We start from the raw sequence: 23,498 nt of genomic DNA, 5'->3' as shown, positions 1-23,498 counted from the left end.
CAGACCTCAAATATCCCCCAAACAAATATGTTAAATTAGCCTAAAGTAAAAGAACGACCATTTTATTTAGCCTAAAGTATAAAAATCTCAAAAATACCCCAGATCATTTGACAAATGAAAATAAAGACAAAGAAGACCTCCCGATCACCATAAAAATTGCCCCCAACAATTTTTTACAAAACTCAACCCACTTGTCAAAAAACTAATAAATAATCCGACCACACTTGAAAATTGCCCCAAACAACAAAAAATATTCGATCACGAAGTCATTTCTTAAATGCTCTTCTATCAAACAGTCACTAAAATTATCACAAACCTCAAACAATTTTTTACGATACTTGAAACTTTCATAATATTTCTTTTTGATATCCTTGAATCTTTTCTAATAATCTTAATCATTTTTTGTAATATTTTTTAAATTTTCTACACTATATTCGAACTATTTCTCCAACTTTTAAAAACCCTTGATTATATCCACAGGTACGATTTATACAACTTGTCTAAATGATACGAACTATTTTCAGTAGAACTGATATTTTTCTACTATTTGTAATTTTCATAACATTTCTATCATCCCTCATTTTGACCATATGCAAATGTATAAAGAAAGCAATCATCACATTCGCTCTAGCAACAATCCTCCTAATTCTTTTCTTAGAAGAATACTATAATAAACATTAACTTTTTCACTAAAAGAATAGACCAAAAAAAGCTATCAAAAATTGCTACCCAACAGTCACAAAGTCAGTCTTCACCGACATCATCCCAAGATAACCCAACAACACCTTCAACTACCCAAAATCCTCAAACATCTACACGAATTTCTTTTCAAGATAACCCATACACTTTTGAAGAACGACACGCTCGTTTATCAGAACCACTAGAACCAGTTCAACGACAAGCACCTCTAAGCGAACCAATATATAACTTATGCCCAACACTACCACAAGAATTAAGTAGAATAAGAAATCCTAGTCAAAACCAAAATACAGTCGAAATAAATAGACAAATCATACATCCTCGACGAAACAGAAATTTTCAAACTCCCCGAGTTCATTTTGATATACCTCAATCCCCATCACAAAACACTCCAGAAAACCCCATTGGTATATTACCAGAAACCCCTACGCTTCTTTCACAACGTAGCACCTCAAGCCTACCATCAGATTACTTAGGTTCAACACCAACATCTGAACAAATACGTGAAAATCCCTTTAACCCCCCAAACCAGGCATCACGACTACCATATTGGACAACACATTCATTTACACAAGGTGAACTAAATTTAGTCAATGATCCAATAGATATTTCTACGGATACAACAACATCCTCATCACTACCAGAAACATTATCACTACCATCAACACCATCAATAAGCCAGATTTCACCACCACCTTTTAACTTAAATTTTCTAAATAATCTCGACGCCAGATATCGAGAACAATCATCAACAAATATCCCTTTAAGACTAGATTGGAATACATTTACTGCCCCTCCACCATTATTTGGACAACATCTAGAAAGTAATCGCCTTCACAACTGGGCACTTAATAGATTACAATACCGACAAGACATTCAGGACGATATCCAAGATCACAATATCCAAATACTCCAACAAAACAGTTTACAATTAAAGTTTGAAATCACAGTTAAATTAAACAACATTACTCAACATCCCTACCCATTAAACCCACCAAACATAACAGCTCAATCACTACCACCACCATTTATAACCACTGAAGTAATATATAAATACGACAGATATACCAAAAAGACAATTGGTTACATCACATTTTATAACCCATACTCAGGATTATCATACACATGTATATTCTAAAATTATTAATTTTTCTCCAACTCCTTTTTCTAGTAATCTCAAATCAAAACATAAACCCTTCTCCCCGCACAGGACCCCAAGATTTATTAGTAACACATTACGATTGTGAAGAAAACGAACAAAAAACACTACACAAGTATGCAATAAATCAAGTATCACAATGCGAAACAGAACCCCAAGCCATAGAAACTACAAATGTAATAGCAACACTTTATTCAAAAGCCCGAGCAACTACAGTTATAGGATATAAATTCACAGCAACATTTTCTGAAAAGAAAGTACATTGTTCACAAGTCTCAAACGGAAATAAAAACCGACTTGACCATGAATCATTCTACCAGAGTAATATAGAACGACTTTTACATCTCAATCCCTAAGATTGTAAAAACGAGTTACTCCGACTAAACATCACAAAAAATAAAAACACAGATAGAAAGTTAGTATATTTCCAAGTTTTTTCAGATTCTGTACATCAAGCAGAACTTGAAAGATATAAAATTATATGAAAAGTACCCATATAACGGCGCACACGGACGATTAACCTATGACATGCACGATAAACACTGGATACCACACATTGGTATAAATGACCCATCAAACTGCAAAGCAGACACAAAAAATAAAGGATACCAAGAAATAATGTTTTTCGATTGGAAAATACAACTCGAAAAAATACAACTCACACGAGATTTATCAGACAACACAATGATCTATCAAGGAATTAGATTACCTTGTAAAAACTACCAAGGTTATTGCGACCCTACAACAAGAACACAAGCAACAATTGTTTGGTTCCCCGAAGACACATGTACAACATTTCAAGTAGCAAAAATACACGCTCGTATGATAAAATTTCACGAAAAATATTTTATACAATCAATACCATATGAACAAGTAAATCCATTACGAAAAATAAGTTCTAATTTTAGAAACGTTCATAATATAGAAAATAAATTAACACGTTTTCAAATATATCAAGAAACAGAACTTGCATGTAAATACAGAAACCCACTTCACAAAACACAATACTCTGAAATATTAGTTGAATACGAAAATGGATTCGACATGACCACTGGAAAACTAAAAGTTGACCCATACGCCACAAGTCATCCTCCAAATGAAGGAACATCATACATACCAGTTCATTTTCAAAAAAATACAGGTCAACCTGGTGGACATTTAAAGCCCCAAGACGATCAAAGCACACGTTTACAAGAACTATCACTAATGAATAGTACATATTTTGGTAATATCCACTATGATATTCACTTAGATATGAAACTAGACTACACGATTAGCCGAATTTTTCAAGAAATGTCACTCTCCGAATTAGAAACACTACACCAACTATGCGAATTAGAAAGAACACAAATATTACAATCACTTGCACTAGCAGTATTAAAAATACCCTACGCAGGATATTTACTATCAGGAAATAGATCAAATTTTTTAGACTATGAAGGAAACATCTTATGGTTTTATACTTGTACTAAAAAAGTATCACCACTATACGTTTTTGAAGATAAACGATGCTATAAAAGAATCCCTATCTTTTATAAGAATAAAGTACATTTCGTTGACACACTTTCACGAAGAACCTATTTCTGGGATACCGCAGTCCCATGTGGATCAGAAAATAGCCACAACGTAGTACAACTAAACCCTGATGAAGATAAATATTACCTTCTCACCCCATATCCCACATTAATGCAATCACTCAAAAAATTTTCACCAGAAAGCATTCGCGCTATTGCTCGAAACCCAAATATAGACTTACAATCAATAGGAATATACTCAAAATCAGATATTCAACATCACATTAGAACACAACAATTCCAAGAATTATTAACACAAATGGACACAATACAAAGACAATCAATTGACCAAAACTTACGCAAATTTGCCGAAACCGCAGGATTTGCTGACATCTATACGCAAGACTATAGCGGATATTTTAAAGACACTAAAGATTATATATATCTAAACGGTGAAAAATACCGTCCCCAAGATATATCACCTATCAATATTTTTAGCTTTGTTACACTCAAGAATGATATTCTTGATTTTCTAGGATGGCCCTACTACATCTTAGAAAAACTGACTATTTTATACGCAATGTTTAGATTTATTGGATTTCTTTTTTCACTCTTAAAAGGAATCTATAACACATGTGCTATACACACACAAGTCAATAGACAAGCAAGTGTAGCACGCATACTATTTGCAGGATTTTTTGGAATCTTTTCTACATCTATAAACAAAATTCTTTTAGACGCACAAATAAAAGAATATAACACAAAAATAGCAACAAGACAGAACACATACGACGAAGAACATAACAATGTAGACACAACACCAACAGCACCACAGTTACCACCCCTACCACATAACCATCCATTATCCCTAGTCCCACGTAATTTTCGAAATTTAGCTATAACACATAATCAAAATTTTAGACCAACCATATCACAAAGTCCCATCCAACATATAATGCCACACCACTCACAAGATGAAAATACTTATGAACAAATTATAGAACAACCCCATACCACCGCTTTTCAGTCTCAAAATAACAATTTTTTTAGCCCACGATGAGCCGACAACTTGGATCCCTACACCGATCAAATTCCCACCCAACCAACCTCACCACTCCAATCCCAATAATACCACTTTTTGCTTTTCCGCCACCCGATTTCCCCACCAGTAATGTAACATCCGGCATGAATTCCGATACTAATTCACACATCTCAGTTTTATACTCCATCTCACAACTCAATAACCCGAATATTGAAACCCCCGATGAATTTACCGACTCTGAACCATCTCCATCAAATAATTTTCACACCAATTCCTCAAATTTTTCCCAACCCCCTTTTCAACCCATACTACCAAATAACCCTGACCCAACCAATTCTACACCCTCTTATGCTTCCCAAGTCACTCCAACCTACTCCTCAATTCAATCAGACCAATCATCTCATTCTCCAGACACCCCCCAAATCTCCCCAGAACTAGATAATTTCATTACCCTACAACAACAACCCTACCACCTTGACACCCCAACCATAAACCAAATTTCATCCACAATAGATTCATCCAACCCCCCTACCCCTACACCCTCTTCAATTTATACTGAATCATTAGCACCATCATCCACAACTACTGAATCTTCACTCAGCACTAATAGACCTACCGAACTTTTAAAAGAAAGTTCCCCAACCATCCTTTCCCAGCGAAACCAGGAACAGCCCTTGAATATATCAACCATCCAAAACACACTAACACAAAAGAATTTTTAGCTATCACCTTACCCTCATTTCCACAATACACCTTAAACACCCCTCACGACACTAACGAGACACGTAACTTTGTAGACGAACACGTTTTAATGCCTACCCTTCCTTGGACCTCATATTATCATTTTACTAATCCCCTTTGCTTACCTTTATCTAACACTCACATCGATATAGAACGAAATAAGGACATGCTATATCGACTCACTACACCACTAACACCTAGACAATTTACTTACATTGGATATAAAAAATCACTTAAAACACACACTGCACCCCGAGCAAATGAATATACACTAGAATATTACGATCATAACATCATCAGAACTAACCAAGATCAATTCTTAGACGACGATCGCTTCGCTAACCCACAAATCACCGAGAAATTTTTCATTAAAACACCATATGTATTTACACTAAATATCTTCGATCGCAAGTTTGACCACATTATTTCAGAAGCACTAACAGACACACAAGCCTACGAAAGTTTTAAAGAACGCTTCCAAATATTTTCACTAACCTTTCATTTCCTTGCACCACATGAAAGAGATTTGCACTGCTCACACGATATTATGTTGCGCACTAAACAAATACACACATATACTTATTATCGTTTTATCCAAAATCACTTCGACCTACACACTCCCTCCAGACAACCACACCATCGTTTTCAATTCATCAATTCCAAATACACCTCACCATTCTTTCTTAACTTCACATATTGCATTAAAGATACTAACCTTCATGGTATTCTTCGAAATTATGATCCCATAACCCAAATGTATATTTTTTGTCCCATCACCAAGACCTTCAACGCAGAAGAATCCCGACCCTTCCTTATCCCACACGAGTTTGTACAACCTATAGAAATCCCCATTTTAGAATTCATCCATAACACTAAATTCAATCACAAATTATATAATCTAATCCAAAACACACCTTATGAATTTGCAGTTGGCACTGAAGAACTAACCACCATTAAAGCACTTCAATTGCTTTGGCCACTACTTCAAACTAAAAATATCATCCGCATTTTAGCTAAATTACTAACAACTTCAGATCTCATCCACGACATCTTCCCCCACGGTTTCTTCCCCGACGACTAACAGGTAAGTATCAATTATACATATTACTAACTAAATAAAATATTAGAAACTCACCATTCTTTATCCATTTTTTCTTTAGAATTTTAGCCTTCATCCAACGATCATCTGAAAAATTCACAAAAGAAAACTAAAAAATAGCAAACTTCTTCAAAACTGTTTAAAACCCTATTAAATTTTTGCACCAACAATTAAATAAATATAATACCAATGCAGTAATTTAATTTATAAATTTTTTCCCAAATTCAGTAAATCTAATAATGATGAAAATTTGTAACTTAATTTTCCCCAACAACTAGCAGTAAAATTGAAATTCTATGTAGTAAATTAATAAGAAGCAAATGCAGTACTAACCTTTTGGTATTTTCATTCACTCGCACAAGAATTCTATCCAAACTCGCACAGCTCGCCCACGAAGAATTGTTTAAATAATGAATTTCAGTTTCAAGCTTTCACACTCAACAACTCTAACACAAGATAACACGTTTCAAACTTTCCTTTAACCCGGTTGGAAAGGAATTATATACTAAACAAAACTAACCAATGCAGCTTACTAAACACCACAACACATAGCATAACAGCATGACTAAGAAAAGGAAACCAACGTTACCCAAACCGGATTAACCCAGTTTAAAACTGGATAATTTATTCTTTTGAAGACTATTATAAAGTCTAAGAAAGAAATAATAAAACACAAAAAAGTCGAAAGACAAACCCATACCACAAACAATTTGATTTTTGAAAAAAGGACACAACCAACAAAACATAAGAAAAACCACAACAAACCCAACATAAAACGTTGTCACATAACAGGATCTCTCACAAAAACCGCATGCAATCATACTCCCACTCCTGGCCTAACCCACCAGGAAGGACGTCCTGAGCATAATCTATAGCCGGCCTAACCCACCGTGCTACATCCACGCTTTGTGACCACACTCCTATTTTTAATAAGAGCTACTCAAGGGTGAGTAACTCTTCAAAATAACTGAACTAAAACAAAAAGCTTTTGTGAAAACAACTAACTAAAGTCATAATTAAAAAATATTAAACTAATAAAAGTTTTATAAAATGTAAATTACATTATGCAATACATAGATCAGAATACAACACCAAGGACCAACATCCAAAGACAAAACGACCCTACTACACTCGAGAAAGAATGGCCAACTACAATCAATATGCCGCTCACAATCACAACTCAAAGGATTTAGAGTACGACTTGACTTCGCAGAAAAGGACTTCATTGAACTAGACCAATGACCACCTCGATGTTCAAGTATATGTACAGATCCGAGTAACCAGGCATCCCCTCCACGCACAATCTCCACGCCATTCCCAGACAAGGTCAAACACAAAGAAGTTCTCATCAATGAAACAGAAAAACCTGACATAGCCAACCATTCTGAAATCAGATTTGAGTTTGTTGCGAAAACCCAGTCGTTGTCTTGAGAAGACACAACGATTGAATCTGGGACTTCTCTAATAAGAAAACCCAGAAGAAATAAGATGTTCGCCAAATACCAACGTCCATCATCCATCCTTTGAATTGCAGAAAGACTATTCTAAAAAACTCTGTAAAACCCGGATGGGTGGAACCTGATCTAAACTACATTTTATGATTGGATAAATTAGATATTTTACCAATGTAAAGTATTTAATATTAACCAATCATGATCCATCTGACTAACAATCCACTTATTTGTAAGTGCTGAAATTACTTGTAATTTCAGCACCAGAGAGATTTGAATTTAACTTAGAAGTTAGTTGAACTCTCCCGAGTACTTCAGCAGCCGCAATAAACCAGTATACCCTAGATCTATTGAGCCTAGCAGAGACTAGTTAAACAACCTGAGACTAGATAGTATAAGAGTAAGATTAGGATCGGTATTAGACTAAGAAGTTGCACGAATCTATCCGGCCGAAAATAAGATAGCGTGACGAGCAGACGGTGTACCCTATCCGAAATTACTCTATGAGTTATACCCATCGGTCCTAACTCACAATGAATCAATGGAGGTCTTCGAGCTTATCAAACTTCTCAAAAAATTATTCCTGATGACCAATTTAAAATTTTCGAAAAAAAATGGATTTTCAGAGCCTTGATCAAAAATTTGTACATATTTTGTAGATCAAGCAAGTAGTTTCAAAGTAAGACAATTTTGGTCGAAACGTCCTCACCGCAGTCAAATATTTTTAGAAAAGGTGTCAAAACATCATTATGGCCTCTCTTACGTTTTGCTACAAACGACAAAACTCCCTTCAAGATAACTAAGACTTTGGCTGGTATAAAAAACTGACCCAAATGTTTTGTACAGATTGCAAAGTAGTCTGCAACTCTTAATTCTGTTTACGGAACTGTAAGTAAACGTGTTTCAATGAAGCAGCCAATAAGATTTGTATTTGATTTGAAAGGCAACTCGGGTTGACAAAAACTGCTTCTCATGCAAGTCCATTACTTGGGAAAAATGCTCATTGTACAATTCAATAAGCTAAAAAAAGTTTTTTTTATATAAAAAATTGTCAAACATTTTTTTAACCAAATCTATGAAATTGTATGATACATTTTTTTTCATGCTATGGATTTTGTGCAACAAATTTTTTTTCCGAAAACGAACCTCAAATAAAAAGCCTTCTGGATACGTTTCAGGCTACAATAGACGTGCTCGTCCAGTGGTCAACTTCAACACCACCGTAAACATGACCTTGGGGGCTTCCTTCTACCAGCTGGTGGGCTTTAACCCCAAAGCGGAAACCATGACAACCCTCATATGGATGAGGATCGCGTGGAAGGATGAGATGATGTCATGGAACCCACAAGAACACGAAGGCACTTAGTTTTCCTTCTATTGCCTCAAAAAATTTTATGCTGAGAAACACAAATAAAACTAATTCACAAAACAAAATTATCACTCAGTTCGTTATTTGCCTGTTTTTTTTCTAGTTTTTGCTCCATTTAGAAAAAAAACTAGGCGGATCAATTGCGAAGTGAATTTATAACTTCAGTTTTGTGGATCGCTAGAAAAAACGTATCACCATTTTTTAAACAATTTTTGAATAAAACAATAGTTTAATTTTTTCCTGAGAAATTTGACTCTCTAAGCAGAAATTTTTGGCCAGGATTTTATTACGCCGCTAAGATATCCATCACTTGAAAACTAAATAAAAATATATTGTAATTGCGATCATTTCGTGAAGTTATAGCAGTTTCAAAAAAGCTCATTTGTGATAACCCGAGATTATCGTCTTACAAAATTTCCCGTCTTAAAATTTTTATGATTTTTGTAGGAAACTTCATTAATGTATTTTTACAAATTTTTGAAGACAATATGTGCAATAAGCTATTATACGTAGTAACGAATCCCCCCTTTTTTGCAAAAAGGGGATATACTTAAAGAGTTTCGATTTTTGTTCATCCAGGAATCAATATGCTTCGCTACTCATTGGCAGACTTGTGGATCCCCGACTTGCTTCCTTACAATGAAATTGGAATCTTCAACCCCTCCAAATATCACAATGTGTGTATGATTCTCTTTTGTTTCTACTGGTTAAAAATAAATTACAAAAATTAATATCGCTAGAAAGTTGAAATCTTTCTTTTTCAATTAAGTCATCCAGCGTCTTCGATTCGATGTAGAATGGAGAGAATTCAAGAGGAGATAAAATCATTAATATCTAATCTCTGAGAAAACAAATCGAAATACCTGCTACTTGGCTCATAATTAGATCGATGGCACAATAGCTTCCATTTAAAGGCCGATGAGAATGAGGCTAAAACTATCAATCTAAGAAGAAAGACAAGAATGTGTTCGGATCTTGTTGACTTTTCCCCATTTGGTACCTAAGAAAGAAGTAAAGCAACTGTTAAGCCCATAAGAATATTTGGATCTACTTAACATTTACCCCCCCCCCCCTCCCTTCAAGAAAGAGGGGTAGTTGTTAAATAAATTAAGTTTGTAGAATTTTCGACCAATCAGAATGCAGCAAAATTCGAATTATAAATGGAACGCTTTAGTGCTAATTCATTGCTTTTATTTATAGGGGTGGTAGTTTTTTAGTAGATACCATACGTATATTGTTAAGTTCAAGTTGATCCGAATATTCTACCTTGTAAGTAAGTAATTGCTACAATAAGAGAGGGAGTTAGCAATATCCAAGAGTCCTTTAAGATCATCCCAGTGGGCGTGGAGTCCGATGGGACAGTGCACTGGACTAGTCCTCTGACCATCACCACTACATGCACGATGGATGTGACCAACTTCCCCTTCGACTCCCAGACATGCACGATCAGTGTGGGTTCCTGGCAGTACCCAGCAGACCAAGTGGACATCTACTGCACTCAAGCACACCTGGACCTCTCCGCGTACTCCCACCACACGCAATGGCAGCTGCAGGGTAAGGAAGGATGTGCCTCCATCTCTTTTGATCTGGACCTGGCGTTTTTTTTCTAATTGAACCTTGAGGAAGCGTTTCCACACATCATCTTTCGGTTATCGTATTTATGTCATCAAAAAGCCAACAGAATTAAAAAAAATTTTAGTTCACAGCCACAATCAACCCCCCCCCCCAGCTAGAGTTTTCACCGTATTTAATTTTCAGACACATCCTGTCATCGGGCGGAGCTTTTGGTAGAGAACAGCAGACATTATAGTTACCTCGTTTTGTCCTTTACATTCAAGCGACTGAGTGACTTCTACGTGCGTAATCTTCTCCTCCCGAATGCCGGCCTCCTCGCCCTCAGCGCACTTATCTTCTTGCTGCCAGCAGAACAGGCTTGTGAACTATCATGATTATATCCCAGATTAAGAATCTAAAGAAACGGAAACAAAAAAAAACAAAATTTGTTCAGCAATCCAGGTTGTCCTCCATAGAATAAAAACGCTCATTCAATTCCATTCGTATCTATACCTGTAAAATGTAATGTTTTCTTTTTAAAGCCAATTTGGAAAGATTAGTGAGGTACAATGTCGAAAGTGTGGGAAAATAGTACTAAAAGATTTATAAACTGCCAAAAACTGTGAAAAACCAAGCTTTTTCTTATCCATCCCGTTCAAAGATATTAGCTTTAGGGTGTAAGCAGCACTTATTGTCCAAAGAGTCCTAAAAAAGTTACAGCAAGTAGTTAGTGGTTCCGAGGATGTCTCGGCCAAAAAGATGCCACTCATAACAAGTCAGTACATTATCCTGATCAAGATTGGACTGCTGGCTGCGCCTCCGTCATGTAATACCACCTGAAACTCTTATGTTAAAACAATATAAAACAGAAATGTTGTTCTGAGGTAATAAAAATATAATGATATGGAATCGAATCAAAACAAATGGTGGACTCTAATGCATCAATAGTAAAAAATGAATTTCAAGACAATAGAGTCGATGCGTAGAGACACGCTTGTGTTGGGTCTCGATCAATAGTGAAGTGTGGACTTTATTTAAGTAACTGACTAAATGCTAGCACCTCCAAAAACAGAAGTTTGTCAAACTTTTTCGGAAAAAAATATTTTCTCAAAGCTCCATACTTCAAACACGTCACTCTAAAAGCAATATATTTCAGACTGATTTTAGTAACACACATTTTCTTTTTAGTTAGCAGGGGCGGATCTAGGATTTTCTCGAGGGGGGTGTGGATTTTCAAAATTTTGTCAACCTTTTTTTTTTTTAGCTTGGGACCGAATTGATTTTTTGAGCTCGCTCTGAGCACAATCTACACCCTGTTTTGGCCAAATTTTCTGCGCCGCAGACAAAACTTTGAAAAAACAGTCCAAAAAAGCGTTTTTTAGGCACTTTTTGGAAAATTTTGACTAAAAAATCGCGTTTTTTTGGCGCGCGCTCCCCCCTCAAAATTAGTATATGTTGCCGCCAAAGGCGCCATTAGAAAAATTTTAGGATCGATCGGCCAAAGTGGATTTATTAAAAAGCACCAAAGGGGGGACCCTTTAAGTCGGCAGGGGGTCGAATCCCTGAGAAAAGAAGACGTCCCCCCTAAATCCGCCCCTGTTAGCTAGTATTGTAACGGGTAATGTGGAAAAATGGCCATAGATTTAAACGCAGTAAACTACCTAAAGAAAAATTTTGCACTTTTTTAGGATTAAAAGAGACATCCTTCTTCCGGGTATTCCTTCATTAATTAGTGCTTTTGAGACAAGTTTCTGTCAGCTTACAATAAATTTGAAGGAAATGGTAGCTCAGAACCAGTAAAAAGTGCTCAAACTTTCCTGAAAAGTTACAGAGTTTCTTGTAAAACGAATAAATTCACCGAAAGTAAAAACTTTGGAAAAGATGAGCTGATCAAACACCATCATTTTTGAGACTATCCTTGCAAAATATTTAGAATCATTCTGTTTGAATTAAGTTCATTTCGTTATAAAATGACAATAAGTCTGAATACTGTCATTTGTTGACAGGGTGATCGGATTGGGTTCGGGGTGACCCTCACACTTGCTCTCTGTGTGAACCTGATGATAGTCACAGAGTTTATCCCGGAGACATCCAAGACCATCCCAGAAGTATGCAACTACTTCCTCTGCAACATATTCCTATCATCTGCGTCCATAGCTATGGCCACTTTGTCCATTAATCTGCATCTATGGATCGAAAAACGCCAACTGAGACTAGAAATTTCTCAAAGAAAACCTCTGGACGGTAGAAGTAACCAACAAAACAGACCGAGCCAAGACTTGGCTAACAACAACTTCACAGAAGTAGTCGAGGACCAAAATAACAGACGTAAAATTAACAAAACTAAGAATAATGTTTGTTTGATTGAAGCACAAGGAGCTGAATTGGGAGGATGTAAAAGGAAACAGTCGAAATTGATGGTTCAAGTTGACATCGCAGTCGCAATTTTGTATTTCATTGGAACCACGACATACTCAGTTTTGTTCTTTCGCAAAATTTATTTCAACTGAAAACTAAAATTTTTGTTTCTGCACAGAATGATAACAAAAGTTATCGGATATCATAAACAACACTTTCATGCTACCTCCTACAAAAGTCATGCTGCAATTTGAATCAAACTTTATAAATTATGCACTGTCTCACTTATCGCTCCTTTTCGAGATTTAAAAAATTTATCCCTTTTTGTGTAGTTTCTACAAAAATTGGCTTGTTTTTATCCCGCCCCCCCCCCCAACCTCGCATGAACATCAATTTTATGGTGTAGCGAGTAGTTTTAAAAGGTTAAGTATGAGACCAAATACGTTTTTCATAGCTTAATTAGTCTTCAAGTCACTTTTCATAATAATCGGATCATGCTAACAACCAATCAACTTGATAAAATTTGCAATCTCAAATCGGATAATGCTAACAATAAATTAACTTGTCAAACGTTTTCCAGAAATGCCTAAATTTTCAAAGTCTATGTTTATCAAATTGATGAATTCTATTTTTATGGTCAGAAGAATTCTTGAAGTTTAATACGGAAATTTTTGATTTCGAATTGACATTCAATTTCGAAATGACACCAAAAAAGGCATTAAGATGGTATATTTTGTTTATTATCAAGTATGAGTGAAAAATTAAAGTCTAGCTGAACAAAAAACAAACAAGTAGCGCAGCATCTTCCTACTACAATCAATTCAAGGAAGAGAAGTCAGGAATAAGGGAAAACGTCAATTTTTTTTATTAAATATATCATTTTTTCCCTGAAATTCCTTCTTTTCAATTTAAGTAAAGGACGACTGATCTTGGCGAAATAGTAAAATTGGGGAAATGAGAGGCATGAGATGCATAGATAAATTTAAAATTATAAGGAGCAACTGGCGTTAAAAAATCGGGAAAAAAACGCCCTTTCATCATTTTTGTCTAATTTAGTCTGTTTTAAAAATGGTTCAAGGCACCTAATTAACCCATTTGACCAAAAAATACTAGTCATACCAATTCCAGATATAGAAAATGTTAATCAAACATTCTTCATGCAAGTATAAAAGTACGGAATATTACATGGAAGGTCTATGATTAGGGATTTTTCCTGAAGTGTGTTAAAAAATATGTTTTTTTAAATCTTTTAGGTCTTCATTGCAACCAGACTGAAGTCACAAAGATCCTGGTTACTCAAATTAAAAATGGATATCTCAAAATACTACAAAGAGGGTCCCTTTGGGTCGACAGTAGGTCGAATACCTGAGCAAAGGAAAAATTCTAAGGCAGCTTCAAATTTGTACTCGAATAAAACTTGATTTTGCTATTGAAAAAGTTTGGAATTCTTACCATTTCTATTTCTGAAAATGGTATGAATTGCATTTTCAGTCAAAAAGTTTCATTTGTTTGTAACAATACACCAATTTTTATGCCGTAAAAAATATTTAAATTTCAGTTACACCATTAAACAAAAATGAATGAAAATTGTATAAAAAGCATTTTTTATAGATTTACTGGATTCAACTGTCTGACTTGCGTTTCTATGGAGGCTATCCGTTATAACTGTTGGACTGACACCAATTGGAAATAAATCAGTTGCTGTCAGTTGCTAGAGCGATTGTTTCTTAACTGGCAAATATATTTTAAATGTGTTACCGGTACCAACGAACTCGAATTTTTTCAAGCTCTTCCGGTTTTAACATGATATGTCACTAGACCCTTTGTGATCGCATCTTTGATTTGGCTGCATAGAAAGATAGCAATTCTATTTAAATCTTTTTGGTGCTCAGAACGGAAAAATAACTTACAGAAAACCGCACTTCGACATTTTATCTCAAAAACTGGCTAAAACTTGATTCGGTCCTATGCGAACGCAAAGTTTCAAATGGTCAACTTACTCAAAAGAAATAATTTCCCTGGTTCAGAGTCGTCAACGTGCCGTACTCATTGCGGCTCAGTCCGACCCGCCTTTGAAACTATGGACCCCATAAAAAACCTAAGTAAGCTTTTGATAGTTCTTTGAGGAACTTGTTTTTCGCCTACAAATTTTGTTTGTTTACTTGTGAATTTAGATCAAAAAAGCATGTATTAATTAACCTTTAAGATATGTAAGCAAAATTAGTAAAGTGCCAAAGAGCGACAAAAGACAATTCGTGCTGAAAAACAATTTGCAAAAATTGGGACAGCGACATCTCGCTAAGTTGGAAAGACAGCCGTTTTAGCGCCGCTTCTACAGCAGTGAGTATATTGCGAAAAATATATCAAAGTGAACTATCTTTTGCTGCAAATTGTCGCATCTACATGTTTGTCAAACTAAAGTTAAAAAGGATTTTTAGAGATTCAGTTTTGAGTTTTTAGCGTTATGAATTTGTTTTTGGTGAGATTCAGCGAAAAAAAAAACAGATTCATCATCCTGCAAACAGCCGTATCTGTTTTTTACTTGTTTCGCATTGACTAAGAAATCGAGTGTTATTTTAGCCTAACAAAACAGAACGCAGGCTTTGCTATGCTTTATAGCGTAACTATCATCTTAGTCTATCATCAACGAATAAATTCACCGAAAGTAAAAACTTTGGAAAAGATGAGCTGATCAAACACCATCATTTTTGAGACTATCCTTGCAAAATATTTAGAATCATTCTGTTTGAATTAAGTTCATTTCGTTATAAAATGACAATAAGTCGGAATACTGTCATTTGTTGACAGGGTGATCGGATTGGGTTCGGGGTGACCCTCACACTTGCTCTCTGTGTGAACCTGATGATAGTCACAGAGTTTATCCCGGAGACATCCAAGACCATCCCAGAAGTATGCAACTACTTCCTCTGCAACATGTTCCTATCATCTGCGTCCATAGCTATGGCCACTTTGTCCATTAATCTGCATCTATGGATCGAAAAACGCCAACTGAGACTAGAAATTTCTCAAAGAAAACCTCTGGACGGTAGAAGTAACCAACAAAACAGACCGAGCCAAGACTTGGCTAACAACAACTTCACAGAAGTAGTCGAGGACCAAAATAACAGACGTAAAGTTAACAAAACTAAGAATAATGTTTGTTTGATTGAAGCACAAGGAGCTGAATTGGAAGGATGTAAAAGGAAACAGTCGAAATTGATGGTTCAAGTTGACATCGCAGTCGCAATTTTGTATTTCATTGGAACCACGACATACTCAGTTTTGTTCTTTCGCAAAATTTATTACAACTGAAAACTAAAATTTTTGTTTCTGCACAGAATGATAACAAAAGTTATCGGATATCATTAACAACACTTTCATGCTACCTCCTACAAAAGTCATGCTGCAATTTGAATCAAACTTTATAAATTATGCACTGTCTCACTTATCGCTCCTTTTCGAGATTTAAAAATTTTATCCCTTTTTGTGTAGTTTCTACAAAAATTGGCTTGTTTTTGTCCCGCCCCCCCAACCTCGCATGAACATCAATTTTATGGTGTAGCGAGTAGTTTTAAAAGGTTAAGTATGAGACCAAATATGTTTTTCATAGCTTAATTAGTCTTCAAGTCTCTTTTCATAATAATCGGATCATGCTAACAATCAATCAACTTGATAAAATTTGCAATCTCAAATCGGATAATGCTAACAATAAATTAACTTGTCAAACGTTTTCCAGAAATGCCTAAATTTTCAAACTCTAAGTTTATCAAATTGATGAATTCTATTTTTATGGTCAGAAGAATTCTTGAAGTTTAATACGGAAATTTTGGATTTCGAATTGACATTCAATTTCGAAATGACACCAAAAAAGGCATTAAGATGATATATTTTGTTTATTATCAAGTATGAGTGAAAAATTAAAGTCTAGCTGAACAAAAAACAAACAAGTAGCGCAGCATCTTCCTACTACAATCAATTCAAGGAAGAGAAGTCAGGAATAAGGGAAAATTTCAAAAACGTCAATTTTTTTATTAAATATATCATTTTTTCCCTGAAATTCCTTCTTTTCAATTTAAGTAAAGGACGACTGATCTTGGCGAAATAGTAAAATTGGGGAAATGAGAGGTATGAGATGCATAGATAAATTTAAAATTATAAGGAGCAACTGGCTAGAAAAAATTCTAAGGCAGCTTCAAATTTGTACTCGAATAAAACTTGATTTTGCTATTGAAAAAGTTTGGATTTCTTACCATTTCTATTTCTGAAAATAGTATGAATTGCATTTTAAGTCAAAAAGTTTCATTTGTTAGTAACAATACACCAATTTTAATGCCGTAAAAAAATATTTAAATTTCAGTTACACCATTAAACAAAAATGAATGAAAATTGTATAAAAAGCAATTTTTTATAGATTTACTGGATTCAACTGTCTGACTTGCGTTTCTATGGAGGCTATCCGTTATAACTGTTGGACTGACACCAATTGGAAATAAATCAGTTGCTGTCAGTTGCTAGAGCGATTGTTTCTTAACTGGCAAATATATTTTAAATGTGTTACCGGTACCAACGAACTCGAATTTTTTCAAGCTCTTCCGGTTTTAACATGATATGTCACTAGACCCTTTGTGATCGCATCTTTGATTTGGCTGCATAGAAAGATAGCAATTCTATTTAAATCTTTTTGGTGCTCAGAACGGAAAAATAACTTACAGAAAACCGCACTTCGACATTTTATCTCAAAAACTGGCTAAAACTTGATTCGGTCCTATGCGAACGCAAAGTTTCAAATGGTCAACTTACTCAAAAGAAATAATTTCCCTGGTTCAGAGTCGTCAACGTGCCGTACTCATTGCGGCTCAGTCCGACCCGCCTTTGAAACTATGGACCCCATAAAAAACCTAAGTAAGCTTTTGATAGTTCTTTGAGGAACTTGTTTTTCGCCTACAAATTTTGTTTGTTTACTTGTGAATTTAGATCAAAAAAGCATGTATTTATTAACCTTTAAGATATGTAAGCAAAATTAGTAAAGTGTCAAAGAGCGGCAAAAGACAATTCGTGCTGAAAAACAATTTGCAAAAATTGGGACAGCGACATCTCGCTAAGTTGGAAAGACAGCCGTTTTAGCGCCGCTTCTACAGCAGTGAGTATATTGCGAAAAATATATCAAAGTGAACTATCTTTTGCTGCAAATTGTCGCATCTACATGTTTGTCAAACTAAAGTTAAAAAGGATTTTTAGAGATTCAGTTTTGAGTTTTTAGCGTTATGAGTTTGTTTTTGGTGAGATTCAGCGAAAAAAAAACAGATTCATCATCCTGCAAACAGCCGTATCTGTTTTTTACTTGTTTCGCATTGACTAAGAAATCGAGTGTTATTTTAGCCTAACAAAACAGAACGCAGGCTTTGCTATGCTTTATAGCGTAACTATCATCTTAGTCTAACATAGCAGAATATTTAAATCTAAATATGGTTACCCGTAATAAGTAAAGGTTGTTTTAGATCAAAATAATAAAAACCTATTTCCGGTTTGAAACTTCAATTTTTTTGGTTATTTAAAATTTAAAACATCTATAACTGTGACGATATATTATCTACTTTAGGTAGTTACAGTACTTGAAAGTTTCTTCTAGACACTTGCAGATACTTATAAGGATTCCCCATTTGTGACTGCTGCAAATAATTTTACCTAAAGACGGTTTAATGGAACTAACTAGACTTAGTTTGCTTATTGAATTTTCAAATATTTTTTATTTTCTTGAAAGAGGCTGTAAAAAAGTTCAATTTTTGCTTTTAACGGCGCTCATCGTTTTTTTTCTCCAAATTACCAAGATATTTGTAAACCTACGGAAACTTATAATAACCTTCCAGTCTCAATTAATTTGGATTTTTTCGAATTTATGGATGATATGTCAATAGATTTTTTGTAGTCGCATCTTTGATTTGGCTGTGTAGAAACATTGCGGTTATTTAATTTTTGGTGCTCAGAACGGAACAAGTAAAAACAAAAATAACCACGACAAAACAGTTTATCACAAAAATTGGTTCTTTTTACCATTTGGGAACTAAATCTGAAAACCGATTGAGTCACCTCTGAGCGCATATGTTTAAATAATCAACAAATTATACCAATGTTATAAATGTTCAACACCAATATCATGCACTCTTTAACCTTCCTTTTAGTACCGCGGCAACTCGCGACAAAAGACAACTTATAACAAAAGACAACTCGCAAAAGTAAAGGAAAGCAACAACTCGCAAAGTTTTAAAGACAGAGCCATTTCAGAGCCACTACTGCTGCGGTGAAAATATTGCGAGATATTTTTTCTACCGCAAGTTTTCTTTGAATGCGAATTGACCCATGGACGTGTTTCTCAAACAAAACTGCAATTTAAGAGAACAGGTTTTGTACTTTTCAACTTTCAGAAAGTGTTTTTGGTGAGGTTCCGCAGTGAAAACAGGACAAACATCATGCAAACAGCAAATAGCTTCACTTGATTTTTACAGAATTTGCATTGCTTTAAAACAACAAGGGTAGTCGGCCTCTGCGCAAGTAGCACCGAATTTTCCGACCATACTCTTTGGAAAACTACGGCCTAAAATTTTTTTTCTGCTTGGTGCGATGAAAAGATTTGGTGTAAAAGAAAATTTAGGCAAATTAGACAGTCATAGTATTATAGGCATATTGGACAAAGCTTTTGCAGAAAAATGACCGGAAAAAGTAAACAAAAATTTGTTTTGTTTTTTCAAAACTTTTTGCAGAAAATTTTTGATTTTATTTGAAGTTTCTGGTTCCCAAAATGACTCTACAAACTCAAAACAAAAATTGTTTATTGCATTTAACTAATTTTGCATGGCTTAAATTAAGCATAAATAAGCAATTGTTAGCCTGATCGCTCGCTTTATTTGCTCGAAACTGAACTAAAAAACAAAATTCTTTAGCCAGTTTTTCTTAACACTGAATAAATTTTTTGGAAAATTTTTCGTTATTAAAATTTTGAAAATTAGGTAAAAAAGGCGTTTTAAAGCACTTTAGGATTTTTTTAAACCAAATAATTGCATTTTTTGGCGTTTTGAAAGATATACTTTAAGCTTACCGATTTTGAATTTAAAAAATAGCAATATTTTCAAGAATAAAAAACCAATTGTGTAAGTTTTCGAATGCTTTTCAAGTTGGCGTTTTGGCGTTTTTAAAGATATACTTTAAGCTTACCGATTTTAAATTTAAAAAATAGCAATATTTTCAAGAATAAAAAAGCATTTGTGTAAGTTTTCGAATGCTTTTCAAGTTTTTACGGCTAATTAATCAAAGTATAGTTAAAAATAGCAGAAACAGCTATAGATTTGATATCGAAATGTTTTCTCGAAATTCATACATTATACGCATATTGTAAGGAATGTGAGAACAACGGCTGGATACTTTAAAAACGTGTTCTCGGATCTAATTTCAGATGTAAATTTGAGATCTGAAAATACTGTATTGCATATCCATGTTTCAGATATAAAACAAGGAGTTTCAGATCATAAAATAATTAGATCTTTCTTAGAAAATTTACTGGGTACGGGTAACATTTTCAATCAGGCGCGGATTTAGGAGGGAGGCCGGGGGGTCCCCTTTAGGAGGGGTCCCCTTTGTACTATTTTTGAGATATCCATTTTTTTATTTGAGTAACCAGGACCTTTGTAACTTCAGTCTGGTTGCAGTGAACACCTAAAAATTAAAAAAAAAAACATATTTTTCAACACACTTCATGAAAAATCCCTAATCATATACCTTCCATTTAATATTCCGTACTTATATAGTTGCATGAAGAATGTTTGATTAGCATTTTCTATATCTGGAACTGGTATGACTAGTATTTTTGGTCAAATTGGTTAATTAGGTGTTGTATTGAACCTTATTTTTTTTAAAACAGACTAAATTAGACGAAAATGATGAAAGGGCGTTTTTTTCCGATTTTTTAAAGCCAGTTGCTTCTTATAATTTTAAATTTATCTATGCATCTCATGCGTTTCATTTCCCACATTTTACTATTTCACTAAGATCAGTCGTCCTTTACTTAAATTGAAAAGAAGGAATTTCAGGGAAAAAAATGATATATTTAAAAAAAAATAGACGTTTTTTAAATTTTCTCTTATTCCTGACTTCTTTTCCTTGAATTGATTGTAGTCGGAACATTCTGCGCTGTTTGTTTGTTTTTTGTTCAGCTAGACTTTAATTTTACACTCAGACTTGATAATAAACAAAACATACCATCTTAATGTCCTTTTTGTTGTCATTTCGAAATTGAAAGTCAGGGTCTTTCAGGGTCCTTGTAGCGCTTTGGGAGAGGTCGGAAAATCAATTTGGTCGGCCTAAAAAATCCACCCCACCCTCGAGAAAATCCTAGATCCGCCCCTGTTTTCACTTATTCGGCACTTTCCGATCCTTCGGCAAAATTGTTCTTGCTGCCAGTGAAATCCCACGGGCTACCTGGCCCGTTTAAAATTCTAGCTGTATTGGTTTTTATCACGAAGTTTATTTTCTCCGAAATCCTGGCGCTCAATATATCCATTTTTGATTGGTCAATCCAAAAACCATATTTTTTCTAAGAGTTCTTCCGTATCTTGTATTCAAACCGTTTAAAATTTCAATCTTATATTCTATAGCGAACAAATATTTTTTCGACCACTCCCAATACGTTTGAGAAATTCTGTTCTGATAAAAATTCGAGCACTGCAGGCAATCTCTAAGGAAAATAAGCCAAAGTTTTTGACAAGGTTTTCTTAGTTTAAAAAAGTATCAAGTTTCTCCCAGCACTGCCCCATCAGAACTAGTAATTATTGGCAAAAGGCCTTTTTTTAATGGAACTTAGACAGATTCTATCAAAGTGGATGTTGTAAATAAGTAAGAATTGCCAAGGGAGGAATCCTACATCGGAGCGTATTCGAAAATATGCAACAGTTTTGCTTCTTCGGAACCATCTATAGAGCACTTACAATAACAATGAGTATTTACAGTAATATCAGTAACAGTAAATAATATTCCCAGGTGTCTGAGTTCTTTATGGATAAAAATTTTACTCGCAGTTTGATGAATTCATCAGAACTGTTAGAGCCCCACCGACTATTAACGCGACCCAGGATAGCCAGAACACGACCAGAAGAATTATCCGAAGAGTTCTCCACAGAGGCTTGTTCGACTCTTCCATCACCTCTTTGCGACCAAGCCCGACAAACATCTCATTTTCAGCCCCCTAAAACAACAGTCAAACCATCGAACAATCCCGAAGTATTAAATATGGCAATACTTAAAGAAAAAACTTACAGTTCCCATCTTGTCGAGAGCTATTTGTTTGTCTTCGAAAGCCTTTGGAGCAGTTTAATAACGCGCGAATACAAGAAAGAGCTGAAAGTGATGAGAATGACGAATTATCTGAGTGTACTCTTGGGATATTCAAATTGGATTAGCTGATAGCGCAGATTATGATAGTGAGATGATAGAGAAAGCGAGCAAAGGCATGGTATCAACTTTATTCTAAAAGAAATCGGCTGAAGAACTATTTGACAGCGTTCTCGAAATTCGAAAACTTTTTTGAATTAAAGTTTTCAATTCGCTATCTTCAACATGCCAGTTTGGTACTAAGTGATACTAAGATAAGTATTTTGTGTTTTTTGGCGTGAAGTTTGAAATACTTCCCCAGTTTAGTTTTCAGCTCTGCAGCAAAAACAAATCCGAGTATTGTCTCCTTTTGTTTGCGGTGATAACTATATTTCAACAATGAGCACTTTCGGCAAACTGGCGCTCTTATTTTATTCGGCGAACTGAATTTTCTGCACTATGTCATGTCACCGACACTTTTTGAATCAGAGCAAAGATCTCTTTCTTTTTACGCCAAAAAAGATAGTTTTAACACCTTAGCATAATAACATAAAAAGTAAGATACAACATTCAAACCATGATCGCTGTTGAATTAACTTCAACAAATCAGATGCAAGCATTCTCACTTCATTCCAAGTACTTCGGTTCGAGCGCAGCCTAACACGTCTAATAACTTTTTTTATTATTAATTTATTAATTTATGTCATTAGTATTTTAGAATTTTAAGTATATTGATCTTATTATGAGTTAAGATGTAGGGTGTATAACTCATAGAGTAATTTCGGATAGGGTACACCGTCTGCTCGTCATGTTGTCTTATTTTCGGCCGGATAGATTCGTGCAACTTCTTAGTCTAATACCGATCCTAATCTTACTCTTATGTCTACTAGTCTCAGAGTGTTTAACTAGTCTCTGCTAGGCTCAATAGATCTAGAGTATACTGGCTTATTGCGACTGCTGAAGTTCTCTTGGAGAGGTAACTAATTTCTAAGTTAAATTCAATCTCTCTGGTGCTGAAATTACAAGTAATTTCAGCACTTACAAATAAGTGGGTTGTTAGTTAGATGGAATATGATTGGTTAACATTAAATATTTTATAGTGGTAAAATATCTAATTTATCCAATGATAAAATGTAGTTTAGATCCGGTTCCACC

General features: G+C 34.8%; 2 protein-coding genes and 1 long non-coding RNA gene across 3 annotated transcripts in view; 2 read left to right on the top strand and 1 right to left on the bottom strand.

The window, feature by feature from the left end:
• LOC134840744 (transmembrane protein 129-like) overlaps positions 1 to 23,498 on the top strand; it is a 422,427-nt gene that overhangs the window by 78,710 nt on the left and 320,219 nt on the right. The window lies entirely within an intron of this gene.
• Positions 9,658 to 13,296, top strand: LOC134857237 (neuronal acetylcholine receptor subunit alpha-5-like). Its single transcript, XM_063873614.1, has 4 exons — positions 9,658 to 9,751; positions 10,403 to 10,628; positions 10,833 to 11,005; positions 12,635 to 13,296. The coding sequence occupies exons 1-4, from the start codon at positions 9,662 to 9,664 to the stop codon at positions 13,136 to 13,138; spliced, it is 993 nt and encodes a 330-aa protein (XP_063729684.1). The 5' UTR covers positions 9,658 to 9,661; the 3' UTR covers positions 13,139 to 13,296.
• On the bottom strand, positions 21,917 to 22,496 carry LOC134857236 (uncharacterized). The gene is made up of 2 exons (XR_010164888.1): positions 22,290 to 22,496; positions 21,917 to 22,218 (listed from the first exon to the last, which is right to left on the bottom strand). It is a non-coding gene; the product is annotated as an uncharacterized LOC134857236 (long non-coding RNA).

The sequence above is a fragment of the Symsagittifera roscoffensis genome, chromosome 1 (assembly GCF_963678635.1).
Source record: "Symsagittifera roscoffensis chromosome 1, txSymRosc1.1, whole genome shotgun sequence".
NCBI classification, from domain to species: domain Eukaryota; kingdom Metazoa; phylum Xenacoelomorpha; order Acoela; family Convolutidae; genus Symsagittifera; species Symsagittifera roscoffensis.
The sequence above is the reverse complement of the archived record's forward strand: the minus strand, read 5'-3'. Positions and strand labels throughout refer to the sequence as shown.